Source organism: Centroberyx gerrardi, chromosome 5, assembly GCF_048128805.1.
Source record: "Centroberyx gerrardi isolate f3 chromosome 5, fCenGer3.hap1.cur.20231027, whole genome shotgun sequence".
Taxonomy (NCBI): domain Eukaryota; kingdom Metazoa; phylum Chordata; class Actinopteri; order Beryciformes; family Berycidae; genus Centroberyx; species Centroberyx gerrardi.
The window spans coordinates 31,186,611-31,204,824 of NC_136001.1; the positions used below are offsets into that span (position 1 = coordinate 31,186,611).

Below are 18,214 nucleotides of genomic sequence, written 5' to 3' on the forward strand. Positions count from 1 at the left end.
TCTCTCTCCCACCCCTTCGTTCTTTAAGCCTCCCTCTCTCTCTCTCTCTCTCTCTCTCTCTCTCTCTCTCTCTCTGACTGACAGAGAGGAGAGCTGGCTGACAGGAGAGTCAAAGAGGCCCCCGAACAATCCCACAATCCCTCAGTGACTGGAGGAGCCAATAATTGTTGTCTGCTTAAGAGGGAGAAGTGACAAATTACAAGACCTGCCAGGCGCCGCGGTGACACGGCTGCTCGCTCACACACACACACACACACACACACAGTTTGATCACACACATCATTTGCATTCCTTCAAAAAAAAAAAAAAGAAGAATTCAAGAACAGATCAGATGTAGCTACAGTAAAACTTTTTTTCCCCTTGATTTTGAAGTTGCCAGAAATGTAATGTCATGCAGAAATATCAAAGTGGATCATATACAGTGCCTGCAGAATTACCCTTGATAAAAAAAAAAAAAAAAGAAATGAGCCAGAATGCTGCAGAAAAGATATAAATAATATTTTTCAGATTAAAATGTTATCAGATACTGGAATTTTTCTTTTGTACAGCTGTCTTTGGCCGACATTGCAATTTTCTACATTTCTGAGTTTAAAAAAATGAGTTGTTTTGCATTTGTTTTAATCTTTAGCAAGGGTGCAAGCAAATGTGAAGGGCATGATGATATACAGTATGTTGGACTGCTACACAGGGACAAAGTCCATACAGCAGCTACTGAATGTTCCTTGGATCACAAAAGTAAACTCAAGATCAGTCCTGCAAAACCACTTATATTCCCCCAAAAAATCCAATGCAGCAATTTGCATATTAGCTCCATTTTGTTAATGCATGATCAATAGTTTAATTACTTTTGCCTAATTCCTTCTTGTTTTCATACTAGTGTGCTCTTTAGCCATAAAGAAAGCATGGATCATTTCTCTTTTTATGTTAGTGATGAGGGTTGGTGTTATTCTTACAGTGATTTAACTTTTCATATGTTTATCTGCCTGTACTCAGCTGTATTATTGTATGTATAATGTATAATTAACTTTTAAAAAATACTAATGAAGTTCTCCATGGTCTAAACAAACCGTTTTAATAGAGAATATGGGGTTGACATAATTTTGAATTTCTCATCTGCTCCTGGGATAAACAAACAGTTATAATGGGGAATATGGTGCTTATATAATTTTGAATTTCTTATCTGCTCCTGGTTGTTGAATTATGATATTTCCTGCAACCGTACTTAACTATAAGCCACATGCAAGTATCAGAGGCACAGTACAATTCAGGAAATAGGAGTACAGGCTTTGGTCCATTGACTGAGCAAAGGAGAGCAAGCTAACCCACATGTGTGAGTAAGCATCCCATCTCTTTCTCTCTCTCTCTCTCTCTCTCTCTCTCTGTGTGTGTGTGTGTGTGTGTGTGTGTGTGACAGGCTTGGATAGGCCGGTTGAGCTGAGTGGATGTGACCAGCCTAAGTGTGTGTGTCTCATATCAGTGTGTCCTCGATCGCTCTCACTGTATGGGGCACTTTAGTCCATTCTCCACTGGCTCCGGGAGGCACGCATACACACACACACACACACACACACACACCTGCACACATGTACGCACACACACACACATACACCCAGTGTTTTGATGTAAACTCAAGCGGACGAGGGTCCAGTCGACCACTCCGCTAGACAAGTCTCTCTCTCTCTCTCTCTCTCATTCTCTCTTTTTTCCCCTCCGTCTTTCACTGCTTCCCTCCCTGTGACACTTTTAACGGCATGTCACGCAACCCTTTACACACACACACACACACACACACACACACACACACACACACCATCTCGTGCTCTCAGCCAAGCTCTGCTCTCTCTTTGTCAGGGGAGAACCACTTAGGCACGCTCATACACACACACACACACACACACACACACACATGTGCTCACACATTCATGTCTTAATCATTTTTTTCTACCCGCACATACGAGCCTTAACCTCTTAAGCTGGGTTTCTTTCACCGTCTCGTCCCCCCCCCCTCTCTCTCCCTCTCCCTCTCTCCCTCTCTCTCTCTCTCTCTCTCTCCCTCTCTCTCTCTCTCTCTCTCGTCTGGTCTCGTGTGTGCGTGACTGTGGCTGGGTTTTGGCGAGGGCGAATTAGCACAGCGACCCAGTTTGGTGCCAGAGAGACGGAGAGACGTCAGCGGTGAATCTATTGAACAGCTCTCTCTCTCTCTCTCTCTTGCTCTCTTTACAGCAAATCCACTTTCTACTATGGCTGCAGACAGTGATGTAATGGTAAATAAAGAAAAGGGGGGGGGGGGGGGGATTATCACCTCCAGTTGGTGATTATCATCAGGCAAACTACCTCCACTAGGAACAAAATAAATTTTCTTTTTTTCCTTCAAAGTTGTAGCTCTATCCTCACATAACTCACATCGGTTTCATACTACTTACTATGAATTTACATCATAAAGATTCATTCCATAGCTAAAAAGGGGGATAAACTCCATTCTGCAAATAAAAAGCAGAGTTGAGGTGTGTTTACCCTCCATATATCCCCGGCTACAGCACGCAGCTCTCCATACACACAGCCTGTTCTGGGCTGTGCTAAGCTCTTCCTTTATGGACACTGTTTTGCATTTCTGCGCTGATGCTAATTGCCTGCAACTAATTATAGAAAGTGTGTAAGTATCCCTCTGAACCGGACACACACAAACACACACACACATTTACACGCTTTCTACACATTTAAACACATTTTGACAAGGAGCGCTCGTTGTGTCTAACCAAGAGAGTGAGTGTTTGCCTCAAACTGCTAAGACACAACTGAAATTTGTGGCTTGTGTGTGTGTGTGTGTGTGTGCGTGTGTGTGTGGTGATCTCGGGAGGGGGGAAGGGGCGGCGGGGATGCAAGCGAACCGATGTTGCGTGTCTCGTTCGGCTCGTTTAGCTGACAAAATGCTTTTAGCGTTTAATTATCCATCGCTCTGTGATTAATAGGTTTTAATTACTGTAACCCATAGCAACCTGAAATACGCACAGGTCTCTAAATGAGGTCACCCCATCAAAAAAACAAGGCCCAAAACAAACAAAATGCAAATTTAAAAAAAAAAAAAAAAGGAAAAAAAGGTTGGAAAAGGAAAAAAAAAAGACATCGAGAATCTTTGAATCTCAAACGTCTCGATCGTTATTCAGCATCAGATGGAGAGACAAGGCGAGTTTCAGTTCAAACAAGCCATTAGCGAGCGCAAACGCCTCATAATTCACCACAAAACTATGTTCGACCACGGAGACACTTTTGACCAGACCTTGAACTTCACTTCACTTCACTTATTTATTTCACATCATCCGCGACCGGGGCTTCAAACAGACTTTTTTTTTATTCCGCAGCCGTACAGGTTAACACCTTTCAAAATTCATCTGCTGCTTTCCAGCCGCTTTACATTCATGACGCTCTTATTCAGACCGACTCACAATGAGCGAGCGGGTCGGCGCTCGGTGTCTTACTCCGTTTGACGGGACGCACGGCTGCTGCGGGGATCAAACCTGCAACCTCTCAGTCACTCAAACCACGGGGGCCACCCTGCCGCTTTCATGTTTTTAAATTATTTTTCTGAATAGCTTGCAAGTTCTGGCTGGTCTCCTGCCAAGATGGATGGTAGAATTGACAGAGTTACCAAGGCCAAGGCCAAAATTTACCAGCATTTGGCCGGTGGCTGGGGTCCTTCTCCCTCCCTGTCTCTCCCCCCCCGGCCACTGCACTACGGAGGCCAGCCAAGGACAAACATTGCAAAGCACCGTGCATAAAGGCTAATAGCTAAGCTAACCGTACCTATGGAGAAGTCTCACCGTAGGTTTGCTTTGCCAGAACTTTCTCCTGCTGAAGGTTACATGTCCCAAGTGAAGGTAGGTAGCTCTTCATTGATTCCATCATTATGCAAAAATGTTCAGGAATGGAAGGGGGTGAGGGCCGCTTTTAAACAGCGAGGGAGGAGACGAGCTAGGTTAAAAAAACGGAAAGCTACAGCAAGGAGTGGGAGGAGCTTCCTTCAGGAGCGGAATTTGACAACAAGCTTTAGAAAAGAGGTGAAAACAGCAACACAGCTGGATATTGGTTTATGTCATTATGTCTCAATGAAATCTCCACATAGCGCACATTAGTTTCAGGATCGGTTATAAGGCCTGATATCGCTCATTGCAGGTCCAACTCACCTATGCAGGAGTCTCGATGCTCTTCAAATCCGGCCGAGCACACGCACCTCCCGATGGGCACCAGCCACTCGCCCTCGGCGCTGCAGTACATCTTGGGCGTGTCCCTCTCCTCGGCGTGGTCCACGCACTGGCCCCTGACCTCCACCAGAGAGGACGAGTCGGCGCCCGTCACCACGTCGGTGAACACCGCCAGGTTGCGGCTCACGCCCACGCAGCGCTTGTAGTACACCCGCACCGAGGTCAGGGCGATGCACGCCCCGATGTCCTGGAAGGCCAGGTAGAAACCCCGTCGGCTCAGAGGGCCCACTCCTCTCACCTGTATGAAGAGGGAAGGTCCGAGGGTTAGACGCTCTGATTTACAATACTTCAGATCGTCATCTATCTTCCTTTTTCTCGTATTCACAGTATTCCACTTTTTTCAAACTGTCTTTCAAACAGCCTTTCTTACATTAAAGCTACAATATGCAGCTTTTTGACATTAAAATGACAACAAATCAACAGGATATACATGATCAGTCTGTGTCCCCTGTGACCCTCGGTGTCTATATGCCCCCGGTTTTACATGAAATTGGCTTTTCTATGATGTTGGGGCTAACAATACACTTCCTGCCTAAGATGGAAAGTTGTATATAGCTTTAAAAGCAACGGGGAGCGGCTGTGAGGCTGATGGTAGAGCAGAAAGCTTCCTAAGTGGAGAAAAGTTCAGTTTTTTAGTGGGTTGCCCTTGACGCTTGACTTGCACTGCATCTTTTTTGTGAGCCAGCCAATCACGACAAAGAGCTGTAGGTAGGTAGCTTATTGGCTCCTCTGCCTCCATCGCTAAAACCAGTGCAGGCGGTCTTCTCTGTGGTCGGAAGAAAATACATAGCAACCCAAACCAGTGGTACAGGCAACATGCATGCATGAACCTATTGTTGACTCTTATTCATGTTATGGGCTGAAAATGTGATTGAGGCAACATTTTCATAGCAAAAAAGGTGGAATAGTGTGAACACGCCCTTAATGTAATCTCTGAATCACTGTTTGTTGTTGAGCTTTGGCAGCAGCCATTAGTCGACTGCTCTGCTTCCAAGAACAGCTTGGGAACATGAGGTTCTTTTTTCAGATAAATCTTTTAATGCTTGTTTTTCATATCAGAGTTGACTATCTTGTTAACATCCACAAAGGTTTGAATGACAAAAAACACTAGTATTAAAACAACTTCTTGTAGAGGGAAGAGCATCTGCTGAAATCGTCTGATGGTTGTTTGGGGCGTGGACCTTAAACTTATGAATATACAAAAAGAAAGAAACATTGAACTTGCAAAAACTAACTTAAGCTAGGCATACATTAAGACAAATGAGCAAATACTGTATTGTTATCAACTTATTGTCCCAGTCAAAATGTAACTTTAGGGACTGAATTTGCTGTGTTACTTTAAATTATTGCATTTTGCTAGTATCCAAAATGGTGATGCTAAACTGAACTAGCTTAAAAGGGCTACGGCCAGTTAAATATCTGCTGACTCTCCTGCCACTAAGCACACAAGGCAGTAGTGTGAAGTTTCATTGCCGTGCTGATTTAATTTGTAATGTTTAAATTTGCATTGGTGTTCACAGTAACATTTTGAAAGCCTGTCCTGTTTTCAACCCTGTCTGAGAATCCAGAAGTGGCAGAAAGGGAAGACAGGCCAATCTCTGTCAAGGCTTTCCTTGATATTGCAGTATCCATTCTTCCTCACACTTCACAAGGTGAATTTCCTATTTCCCCCAAAGGTAACAAAAGAATACTGAAGTACAGCAAGGCACAGATCCGAGTTTCTGTGCCTTTAAAGTACCAGTCTCTAATTGCTGAAACACCAGTGCTGTCACCTCTGTTCTGGTTTTGTTTACGAAAGATTCATTTCATGGATGGAATTAATTTTTCCCTGTCGAACTGACTTGATACAATGACACTGTGTGCTAATTAGACAGTTAATTATGAGTTTTGCGTGTATTTTGAGGCTGTATAGGGATGTTTTCATTGCTATTTCTTGTAAACACCGGATATTAAACAGACATGAGTCACCAGGGGTTATAAAAATTGCCGAAGGCATGTTTTCCATCTGTATGTCAAAGTTTTCAAGAGTCAGTGTGAATTTATGTGCCCAAATAAATTCTGGGAGGGCCTTGAAAGAAATCTTTAACATTTTCACTTGCAGATGCACTCACTTTTGATTTAAAACCGAGGCTAAAAATCATACAACACATATTTGGCACAGCCTAACCAGGTGATATTTACTGATTTTGTCTGTTTTGCTAATGCAAAATTTCTTATAGCTTTTTTTTTTTTTTTTTTTTTTGGGTGTAGTCTGATTCTATTATGAAAAACAGATGTGATGTAGAAATACACAGAAAATAACTGACTCAATGGACACAATGAAATGTGCTTTCATCTGACAAAGAAAGGTATCAAGAAAAGCAAAAGCACAGTTTTCAACCCAGTATCAAATTTGAAGTACTGGAGCTGCTATCAGTATTGAAAAAATTCCAGTGATGCAGTACCAAGCCCTTTCCTTCCACTGATCTGCAAAAAAAAAAGCCTGACGGGGGTGACAGAGGATCCCCCGGGCTGTTAATGTTTCCAACTTGTCTTGAACTCCTGTGGAGGTGTACGTGCTAAGAAGTGGAATTAATACTCTACCCAAAGTGAGATATTGCTTCAAAGGGATCAGACTGAAAAACAAGTTTTACCTGTCCTATCAGTCAATATTCATGCTGATGTTGGTTGTTTATACCTCAGTGTTGAGTTTGAGTCTGCGGACGCCCAGGTCCACCCCAGTGAAGCTCTCGTCAGCGGCGATGGTATCGATCTTATTGAACTGGTTCTCTCTTATGGACGAGCCCACCGCTCTGTCGGCCTCGTAGTAGTATAGGTTGAAGGTTTCCTAGAGAAGAAACAAGCATTTAATGTGATATATAACCCTGGGTAACACCTTATCTATAATGAATAATAAATAATAAGTAAGGACATTTATAAATATTACAATGGTTTGTTGTATGTGTAACACTACAAATAGATTTTGTTGTCTGGTAGTCTTTTCTTTTTAGCATTTGATTGATTGTACAAATGATGCAGGCACCCCTTAAAGAAACAGAAAATCCTTAGAGGAAAAAATGTTTTTAAGGAATGTGATGTACATTGACAGTCCTGAAGGTAAATTTGTAGGACAAGGATAGCTGGATAGTATAATGGAAGATATGACTGGTTACTAAAACTTTACAACTTGACCTGTAATTGTAATTGTTGCACCGCCCTTGGGCCAATAAGTGTAATTTTGAGTGTTTTGTCAAAATTCGATCTAAGAAGACACACGGACACACAAATAAATTATGTTGCGCCCGCCTTGGGCCAATCAGTGTAATTTTGAAAACTGGAACATAGTGTTGTGATGCATAATTTTGTCAAAATCCAATCACTGATGTCTGTGAGATTGAATGCGATGGACAGATGGGTGAACAAACAATGAATGTATGACAACAATCTATAGTCAATTACACTATAGGCTGGAATGTGTACTTAACAGTTCAATGACTGCTAGTACACTTCCAAACTAAGGACAAAAGGAGAACTCATTCTGCTGGCACATCACCCATATTCAGAAATATAATAATAATAAGATATTTGTGACTGAGAACAAACTGACATTTTGGGAGTTTGTCCCACGGCCTCCTTACCCAATATGTGACGAGAGGATTGGTACCAAAATCATCTGTCTCTCTAGTAGATAGCTCTACCTGGTGCGCATGCTATATGCATACAGTAGCATACAATAGTAACCGTAGGTGATTGCATTATCCAAAGTATGAAGATAAATCTTTTAGTAATTCAAAGTTTGTATTGATTTTTATTCTATAGCCTGCAGACAACTTCTGAAAACAAAATGTCAGTCTTAATTCTGAAGTCCATTACGAAATAACAGCGCAAAAAACTAGCTATCTGGCTAACTTTGCTCACTTCCTGTGTCAACAAAAAAAGTTTGGCTCGAGAGATCTTCTGCCATTGAACGTGCATTATTTTTGTTGAAATTTATATTTTACCAATCTTCTAAACAAGCCTGGCAGGCTAACCATCCAGCCTTAGAGCTGTGACAAGTTCTCACTTTCTCACTTTTAGGATAATGCTAATTGCCTACGATTACTTGAACCCCCTAACGAGTAGTGAGTCTAATTTGCGACAGCGATGTAAAACGCTACCGCTGAGGTTCTCAAGGGGTCGCTGAAGTTTCAAATTCTACTGGTTAACAGCTTTAACATTTTTTTTTTGATCTAATAGATTCTCATAAAATATCATAAGATGTTAATGCACTGTGATTGCTTTACAGCTGATTGTGAATGCTTTATTTATGAAAGTCACTTATGGATATGGTGCATAGAAAATATAACCTTAAACCTGCTCTCTTTCTGTCTCTCCACTTTCACTCCTCATCTCCAACACTCTTCTGGTTACAGCTTCCCTTGCTGCTCCTGCACATTTCCTCCCTTATTCCTACCCTGTCCCCTCCCCCTACCTCCACTATCTCTGTGTCAGTGTTACCTTGCAGGTGCCCAGTACTCCAGGCATGCTGTTGCAGTCTCTCAGAGTGAACTTGACCTCGATGTAGATCCTCCTGGCTCCGTCTCGAGGGATCCAACCCGTCCTCAGCCAGTTGTTCTGGCTGGGGCTCATCACGTTACATACCTGGTTCAAAGCAATCATCGTCACCATCAACAACAACATCATCAATAAAAACGATCGTCATCTTCATTAAAGGTGCTACGTGTAGTGTTTCTCAAAATTAAGACCACATTTGTCTTCCTTTCCTGGTGTCGCTCCGTTTGTTTTTTTGAAGAGTAAGAAGAAGAATAAGAGCCGCTAGCAGCCCTTGATAACAGCTAATATGTATTCTGACGAGGTAAGCTAACATGAAGTTGAAACTATGCAGTTAGAATAATGGAACTGGAATAAAGTTTTGGATTACTTGCAAAGTCAAAATGTTTACTGTTTTGTGCCATAAAGCAATCCAGCAGGTTTCAAACAAATCCGACCCGGTGCCACACAATGTAAAATGCATTGTAGAGGCTGAAGCTTCTCAGCAGTGGTCTTGTGTGTTTACGGTAAGTCATACTAATGTCTCAAAATGAATGTGTACATGACTTATTGATATTGAAATGCTACACGTAGCACCTTTAATGCTGGTTTAGTGCTTCAAAGTTACAGGAATTGCCTCCTCCATCCATCCACTTGTATGGCTGCATATACACAGAGCTGACTCTGTGATTCAAACACAGTGGATGGCACAGAGAGCAGGGGAGATAGATGGCCACACACTGAGCACTTTACACACCTGGTACGTGTGGATAGGACTGAAGTACTCGTCCATCTCATTAATGGCATCCCACTGGGCAGAGAGAGAGAGAAAGGGAAAGGTTCCTGGGTCAGTCACACATTCAGGTACCCACATTGCTCAGATTAATATGCAGCAGCAGCCAAACCATTCAGCTCCGGTAACATCCATATTTCCCACATGAGCATCTGTGCGTGGTGGTCTCCCTAACCACATTTGAAGATTATTAGTTTTGACTTCAAATGAAACCTGATGACGAGTCCCGTCATACGATCGGCAGTCACGCTACTCCGGCAGGTGTATAATATGCTATATCTGAATCCCTCAGAGGGCGAACGGTATGGTTTGTTTCAAGTTTGCGGATGATTGGTTTCAAACCTTGTTATCTAAAAGACGGTGAGCTGGAGTGTTGCATGCCTTCACGGTCTAAAACAAACAGCAGAGGTTGTGTGTTTTTGGGTGATGCTTAAGAGCCAGCCTCTCTTGCACCTTCTCATTCTCATGTTTCTTTGCCTGAAGGCTTCATTTTATGACCGCAGTCGCCACAGTGAACACTAATAGAAAATCTCCATAAACGGTGTTGCACGGGAATAAATGCTAGGTTTAAGTATGCTAATGTATTCCACTTCAGCATGCCGGGAAAGCAATGCTAAATACATGCAATCATGTGTTCTACATTTGAGGACGGCGGAATTCAGTTAATCTAATTCCATTGGGACACATTTCCTTTAATGAGATGCCCCTCATGTATGCGATTAGATTTACATTGTTTACAGAATGCTGCTGGTGGACAATAATAGAATTATGAGGAGCAACCGTAAGTGAAATATGTGTTGGTATTTATAAATGCGTTTGTATGTGTTACACCTTGTGCTGTTCCCCCATCTGACTGCATTCAGCACCCAGAGAAAACTCAATCATAGGAAGCAGTCTGTTCCGCTCACACTCGGTGTGTATTGTGAGAAGATGCGCGCTGCACTCTGGAAGACCGCTATCGAGCTCCAGGAGAGAAAAAAAAAAAAAAAAAAAGCCTAGATTTCATGTAGTAGGACTCACAGGAAGATTAATCCCCAATCCAGATTTATTCGGATGCATCAGCGGGTCTGTGCACACACACAAACTTTTGCAGTGTGGGACGAGGTGATGGAAAATAATCCGGCCTCGCCACTCAAAATACTATTTTTGCTCTGGTGTTCACAAGCAATACGAACGTAAACATGCCATTTACATATGCATACATTTGCATTTCTGTTTGCAAAATACACTTGAAACTTAGATTTAGTCGTCACTTAACTGCCTGGGCCTGGTTAAACGGCTAAGTCAGTCAATTTGAGTGTCTTCAGGCTTCAGTCGAATCAACTGACAAACAAACTGGCAGACACACTGGCTGTGTTTACAGTACATCCGCACAAATTTTGCTCTTAACCCAGGTAATCAAGTAGGGTGGTTTGAGGCCATGCATGTAAACGTCATAACTGGGTTAGAATAAGCTGGTTAAGCTCATACTCATACATACACAGAATCATCTTACTGCCTTCACTTTTGGTTTTCACCAGCTGTGCAAACTCAGATTATACAGCATTATGGTACATTTTGGTGTCAACAAATACATGGTGGTGAGCGGTACTTACTACTGCTATTGGGATCATCGTATCAGAAGTAACCTACTATTGCTCAGTCAAAGAGGGAGGGGATAATATTCTGTTAACTGGTTTATTTATGGCAACAGGGAGACTCAGTTGCTGGGTTGCCAGTTTGAATCCCTGGACCAGCTGTGAAAATGTGGGTTGGGAAAGTGAATGAGTAACTGTCTCCCCTCCCTCAGCACCTGCTGTCAAGGCCCTTGAGCAAGGCACTGAACCCCCAACTGCTCAGTGGAATGAACGAATGTGAAGCGGAGCGGTGCAGGAAAAGGGCGTGGCGCTCGACTTTCTCTGGACAAATAAATTTAAAAGAAAGAAAGAAAGAAAGTAAGAAAGAAAGAAGGAAATTTCTCCATATAAACATAACCAATGACACAACACAACATATCATTTCTTCCTCCTCTACCACAGGAAAAGCAATCCTTTCCAATCTCTTCTCTTCAGCTGAACTGTGGCGAGGATTACAGGTTAAGGTGTACTGTGTATTGCACATTGGTTATATTATTATTATTCTGGCCCAAAATCTATTATCGAAATAATCACTTTCAGCCTTCAACAGTATCCAGAATGCATGATTTTGCAGCACGAGTGTTATACCCGCGTGGTATTTGTATGCAAACGTGCAGGAACGGAGACGAGCGTGCGATTGTGTTGCACCCCCAGTGCTCACCGTGTTCCTCCTGAGCTGAATAATGCTCGTGCGAGTGGCAGAGTAATTGAAAGGGAAAGCGTTGACCCTGGGAAGCTTTTGGCCAAACCCATCTGCACTTGGCCCCGGCTAAGAAGACCGGGCTTTTCCAAGGAAGCCCTTCAACTGCACCGCCGCCCTCCCCCCTCACCCCACCCCTCCCCTACACACACACACACACACTCCCCGAGGTGCCACCAGCCAAAAACCACTGGAATAATTAAGATGGAGGAAGTCTCACCCATCTCACCCTCCCTCATCCTCTCATCTTTATCAGCTAAATTGAAACCGTCCTTGAACTCGTGAAGACCCCGGCTAATTAGTGGGGTGTATAACCTCTCTATCTCCCTCATTATTCCCTCCTTGCCATCCTTGCCGTGCTCTCACCCTCTCCCTTTTTTTTTTTTTTTTCGTGGGAAATCTCAAATTTTTTTGCTCCCCTGTAATTTTCCGCAGGAGTGAAAAATCACAAGCGCCGAAGGCAGATTGTCAAGCGTTTGGGAGCTGTATGGCAAGCAGGGAGGGATAAGATTGGACTAGATTGGTTGTTGTTTGGTTGTGAGAATAATAGAAATCTTTTCTGCCTGTCCTCGGCAGACAGACAGGGAGAAGAAGAGAAGTCAGAGAGATTCAGCGGGGCGTGTTTATCTTCTGAGGGCCGCGATAAGAGAGTTTTCTATGGTGACGACAACAGAAATGCAGTGCTTCAGAGAGTGCCGGAGTGACAATGCAGTGTGTGCATGTGTGCGTGTGTGTGTGTGTGTGTGCGTGTGTCAGAGAGAATGAGTAAGACACAACAGAGACAGAGAGAGAGGGAGAGAGATAGGGGGAGAGAAATTAATTGGCTGTAAATTGCACATCTGTTTCCTGCCTGTCAACACGCTGCATCCCTCGTCAGGGACAATCAAATGTGGCAGTCACAGAGCAAGACACACACACACACACACACACACACACACACACACGACACGTGCATACATGATGCTCACATGCAAACAAGCCCACACATAAGTGCACAAAATATACATATAAAGTGTCTATCAACTGTACAAATGTATAGAAAATCTATTTTTATGGCATTTCCACTGTGGTGAATTGCATGACTGTGTAGCTGGTGTCAAACACTGGATTTTCCGATAGTTCCCTCAACTAAATTGAGACAAAAGACCCTGCTTATCGACCCTGAACTCATCTCTGGATAAATTCTTGGTCCTGTAACACTCTAACTCAAGTCTCTATCTGAGAACTTAGGGAGGATCTTTGTCATTTAAAGCAACAAACTGTACTCAATATATGTTTCAGGCGTCTTTTTTACCAATTTACTGCAGAAACACTGTAAAAGATTAGATTATTGTTTTTCCTTTAACACCACTGAGAGTCTTATACGCACTTTTGTATCGTCTCGTCTGCTGTACTGCCTTATTCTCCCGTCTCCATCGACAAGCCGTGGCACAGCTCCAAATATAGATATCTGCTGCCAGGTTATCGACAAAGACAGAACACCTCATCAGAGGATTGTAGCACATTTTGCTTCTCTACACTGATGACTTTTACAAGTGTCAAGCTCGGGCTAAAGACCAATACTGACCAGTCCAGACAGTGTTGTTGTGGTAAATAAATAGGAGGGTGAACTATGACTTCCATGTGATCATCGTAAGGGAAACGACCACCAATATACACAAAAATCAATTATATTATCAGAAATATTTGTTTTTTCCCTTAAAAAACACTATCATCTTACAACTTACATCAATTTGATACAACTGACTATGATGTAAAGTATGAGTTTACATCATGAAGGTTTCTGTCAGCCTTAAAAAGGTTCAAACAATTTTATCAACAGGCTTTTATGTCATCTGTTTTATTACCTACTGAATTTGGATTTGCCTGTGTTTTTTGCTCTGTGCCACTCATTTTTATTGTTTATTTTATCATTGCTTTATTTGCGAGGCACTGTGTAACATTTTGGAAAAGCATTATTTATATTAACAGTAATGTTACAGTATACAGAGGAGAGAGACGGTGGATGACATGCAATAGTTCAGTGCCGATGTACCAAATTTGAACCCGTGAACCCGGCAGTCTATTGATATTGAGACTGATATCATGAGTATCCTCATTACGCCAAATAAAGGCAAAGATAAAAGCTGTAAATCCAGGCCGCTGATAGTTTCTGATGTGCAATCTCTCATTTACTGATAATTGTGTTTCCAATCGGGACGCTCCGGGGTCACGCAGCCAAACAGCTCAGCCTCTCTTTTGCCTCATTGTGCCAATTAATACCCGTCTGATCCACGTTCCTCAATTCCTGTGATTCTCCTCGCTCCCCCCCCTCTCTCTCTTTAATCTCACTCCGCTTTGTTTTATTCAAGCCATTTAGCATTTCCATTTAGACAAAGAAGTCGCAATCTCGGTCGCCCGAAGATCAGAGGAGCTGTTGTTAAGCGGAGTGGAAGGCAGGCCGGCTTTTAATGCGGTCGCCTCCGAGGGTGGCGACTAAATCTTCCGGTCTGTTCTCATACGAGTCTGACGCCGCGCAGCATAAAATCAATATCAGCCTATTCATAAAGTATGATATGAAAGAGGGTGGATGCCAGAAAAGATGAAAGAAAGAAAAGGAAGATTGATTAAGAAATAAAGAAAGAAAACTAGTTGAAAAGAGAGTTGATTATGTGCTGCTGGTGTGATGTACAATAGAGAGGGAGTTGCCTGTTTAAAGCCCTATTCATCATTGTTTTTCTCTGAGTAAGCCTAAGGCGGTTATGGGTATAAACACATAGATTTTCGCAGGGTGTAGGGCGTGCTGATGGAAAATATTCCCTGCTCAACTTTCACATCCTGTACTAAGTGAAAATGCGAGTCCGCTTTGCTCCAAGGCTTCCACACAATACACACCGCCCAACCCACCAAACAAACCAACAAACATTACAGCATAAAAACATTGAAAAAGGCTCACCAAATCATTTTTTGAATGAAAAGTGAAAAGATTCTGTCATAGTGGGGCAAATGTGACAATATCTACCAATATACTCCAATATCCCCTGGGTATTAAGTAATATGACCTATGATATCGAGCATTATTGACTAGTAGGAATTGCAACAACACTGATAGAACTTTTCTCCTCCTACACAAGTCTCTGTCCCCTCGAGCTACGGTGGCCTTTAGGTGACACAAACAAAAAAAAATCTAATTTTCCCAATAGAGAGGAGTAAGTTAGCTAATTACAGCAGAGATCCAACAGAAATATTGATTAAATAAATAAATAAACACTGGAATAAAATGGTACTTATTGCCCCTTTAAATCACTGCTTTTGTGTACTTCATTTGGACTTTTTTCTTACTGTTTATGTGCCTTTGATTGTTGTTTGTTTATTCATATTTATAGATATATATATAAATATAATATTTGTCTTGATGCTGCTCTCTTGGCCAGAAAATTAAAACAAATTATGGAACTTCTTAAAGCTCTTTGTTGACAAAATGAGAAACAGACTGGATTCTCTACAATTTAGAAACATTGATATCCAATTTAGGGTAATGCTTATTTTTCCCGCCAAAATCGATGAACAGAGTTTTGTAAAATAACCCTTTATCTTTAAAATGTAGGTGTGTAATAGGTCAGAAGAGCAAACCTGCAACATTTTATGAAGGCTTATTTGCAAAATCAAATGCAATATAGATGTCTTATTCAAAAAATAAAAAAATTGAAAAAAGGAATGCTCAATTCAGTGGTGACATCTAATTACTATTAATTACTTTTGGATTACTTGCTCCATATTTATAGACTTTCATACTCTTACAAACCAAAATACCTTTTTCTCCTTAAACAAATTTCAGCATAATCCAACATGCAATCATTTGTAATCTGATTACAGTAAATTTGTGATAATACCTGACAGACTTCAACATTCATTTCAACAATCAGATTACGGTAATCCAATTACTTGTAATCCATTACTCTTACTTGCCTGGATTAAACCCTGCAACACGCATGTGTTTTGGAGGAGAGCGGTTGAAAGAGAGGCAAGAGAAAGCCGAAGAATAGTGTCTTCTTTGAAAGATCTAATTTCAGATTAGCGTGTTCGATGGAGGTTTCCTTTGAACCCATATACAGAGAGAGAGAGAGAGAGAGAGAGAGAGAGAGAGAGAGAGAGAGAGAGAGAGAGGGGGGGGGGGGGGATAGAAGGAGGATGATGAAGATGGAGCGAGAGTCAGCGGGGGATGATGGCTGTGTAACGCACAGTGTGCTAGCTGGTGGCATTTCCAGGCTTAATGCTGGGCTCTATGTGAAGTAACAGGTCTGCATATTAACTCAGTGGAAATATCAGGATCTGCCCAACACCTTTCTGCCTCTCAGACTATCAGCCACACAACCAGAACAGACTTAATAACTTAGCTCCTGTATGTGTGTGTGTGTGTGTGTGTGTGTGTGTGTGTGTGTGTGTCTGTGGGCACTTTGACAGCGATAACCTTTCTGGAATATGAGTGTTAATTGCACTGGTCTAGGATCAGTGGGGGAGATGGTGTAATTGCTATCTATTCTGAGATGCAATTTTTACAGAATAGTGTGTGTGTGTGTGTGTGTGTGTTTCTGTACTGCAAAAGTGTGCAAAAAAGATGGAAAACTCCAAACAATGAAGAATAAAAAGAATAGTATAATATTCATGGCATTTGATTAAAGTTCATGAAAAAAGTAGTTTGTGTGTGTGTGTGTGTGTGTGCCTGACAGAGTATCAGAGGCAATTTTCTGGCAGTATCCATCTGCACAATCACGTACTGTCACAGGTAACAACTGCACCTGCCTTACACCCAAGGGGGTTATGCGTGCGCGCGTGCATCTGTGTGTGTGCGTGTACATGTGTGGGTGTGTGTGTGTGTGTAGGTATGTGTGCGTGTGCATCCACAATAGCTCAGACAGCAACATCTGGGTCTCTTCGTGGCCTCTGTTGACCTCTCCAGGCCTTCAGCACTGTCAGCGGGGAACGCTTGGCCAACGTCCTTCTCAATTCTTTGCTGCCAAGCCAAATTTATTCATATCATCCACCTGTTCCACCATGGGAGGAAGGACTACTTGTGGCCAGGAATCACCCAGGTCCGTTGCTCAAATAGCTTCTCCGAGGAACTGCAGCGGTGCTACACTTCAGTTCGGTTTGGACCAACTTCTTCCACATCAGTCGACTCCCAGCGACCGCCAGCTTCCAAGGGAGCGGCTCCTTGAATCCGAGGACTTGTGGCCCATTTTTCAGAAGCCCATTTCATTTCAGCAGTGCGCCCCCCCGCTGTGCCTATTGAAGCTGACAGCAGAACGGGGCTGTCTGTCAAACCCCCCCCCCCCCCCCCCGCCCGCTGAGACAGAGGTGGTCCGCCTGCCTCTCCTCCAGCATCCAGCATTGATCATGAAAGTCAAACCTGGATCACGCGGGGCTTCGGCTTCCATCGGGGGAAGCTCTGGCGCAGGATCTTTCACAACGAGACTGTCCACCTCCGCACCTGAGGTGACCGTCTCCCAAGCTGCCTCCGCACCACCGCGCGCTCTCTGAAGCGCGGATCACTTAAGAGACGGCGCGTCGAGACCCCTCCGGCGATCCGACGCGGGAACGCCCCGCGGCACATCCTCGCCTTCACCTGGCGCGTTTGTGAAGCTCGTGCCGAAATACCCTGGAAGAGCAGCTGCAGAAGCGCACATTAGCACCGGGATCAGCCGGCAGCAGCTGTGCCGTCTCGGCCGTGTCTCCGTCTCACGGGATCTTGTACGGCCAATTACACCCACAGCGGACGGTCACCGGGAGGGCAGAAGAAGCAGTTCAAAGACTAGTTGGAAGTGCGCTAAGGAAGTGTGTAATCAGACCTGGGGGATGTTGCTGCTGATTGTAACAGGAAGGGACTTGAGGAAGAGAGGACAGGAGATGTGTTGGGCTTATTCATTACTTGGTGCAAAAGTGATATCACTATTTTACTTAGCATTCCCTGCACTGTAAAAGCTCAGAATGCAATTTAGCGAAACACAAGTTAATCATTAACTCATTAGCTTACAATTCCTAGTTATCAGCTTCATAACTTGCAATCATGAGTTCACTATTTATGACTTAACATTTTGAGTTGAAGGAACAGGTTACCAACTATTGATCATATAACAGTTTAATATGTAGCATTGTTAGTTTTTTAGCACACTTCCCTGTACGCATGAAGTATAATGTTACAGGATAGAGACTTGGTATGTATGGCAGTGAGTTTTACTACAGCTAACTTAGATCTGAATTTCATTTCAGTCCACTTGCAATTGTTTCATTACTTGTTATAGTATTGTTATATTCCACTTGTTATACTACTTTTCCATTGCATCCCCAAATTTGCAAG

At 42.9% G+C, this 18,214-nt stretch overlaps 1 protein-coding gene across 6 annotated transcripts in view; it reads right to left on the reverse strand.

Annotated features, from left to right (window-relative positions):
* The window catches only part of epha8 (eph receptor A8), a 76,845-nt gene that overhangs the window by 32,525 nt on the left and 26,106 nt on the right, over positions 1-18,214 (reverse strand). For 5 of the 6 annotated variants that reach the window (XM_078283693.1, XM_071917349.2, XM_071917347.2 and 2 more), the window contains exons 3-6: positions 9,526-9,579; positions 8,736-8,879; positions 6,937-7,086; positions 4,182-4,497 (exon numbers count right to left, since the gene is read on the reverse strand). In XM_078283693.1, the coding sequence (XP_078139819.1) occupies positions 4,182-4,497; positions 6,937-7,086; positions 8,736-8,879; positions 9,526-9,579 (664 nt within the window). Of the gene's footprint in view, positions 1-4,181; positions 4,498-6,936; positions 7,087-8,735; positions 8,880-9,525; positions 9,580-18,214 lie in introns of those variants that run through there. The other variant, XM_071917351.2, reaches the window with a different exon arrangement.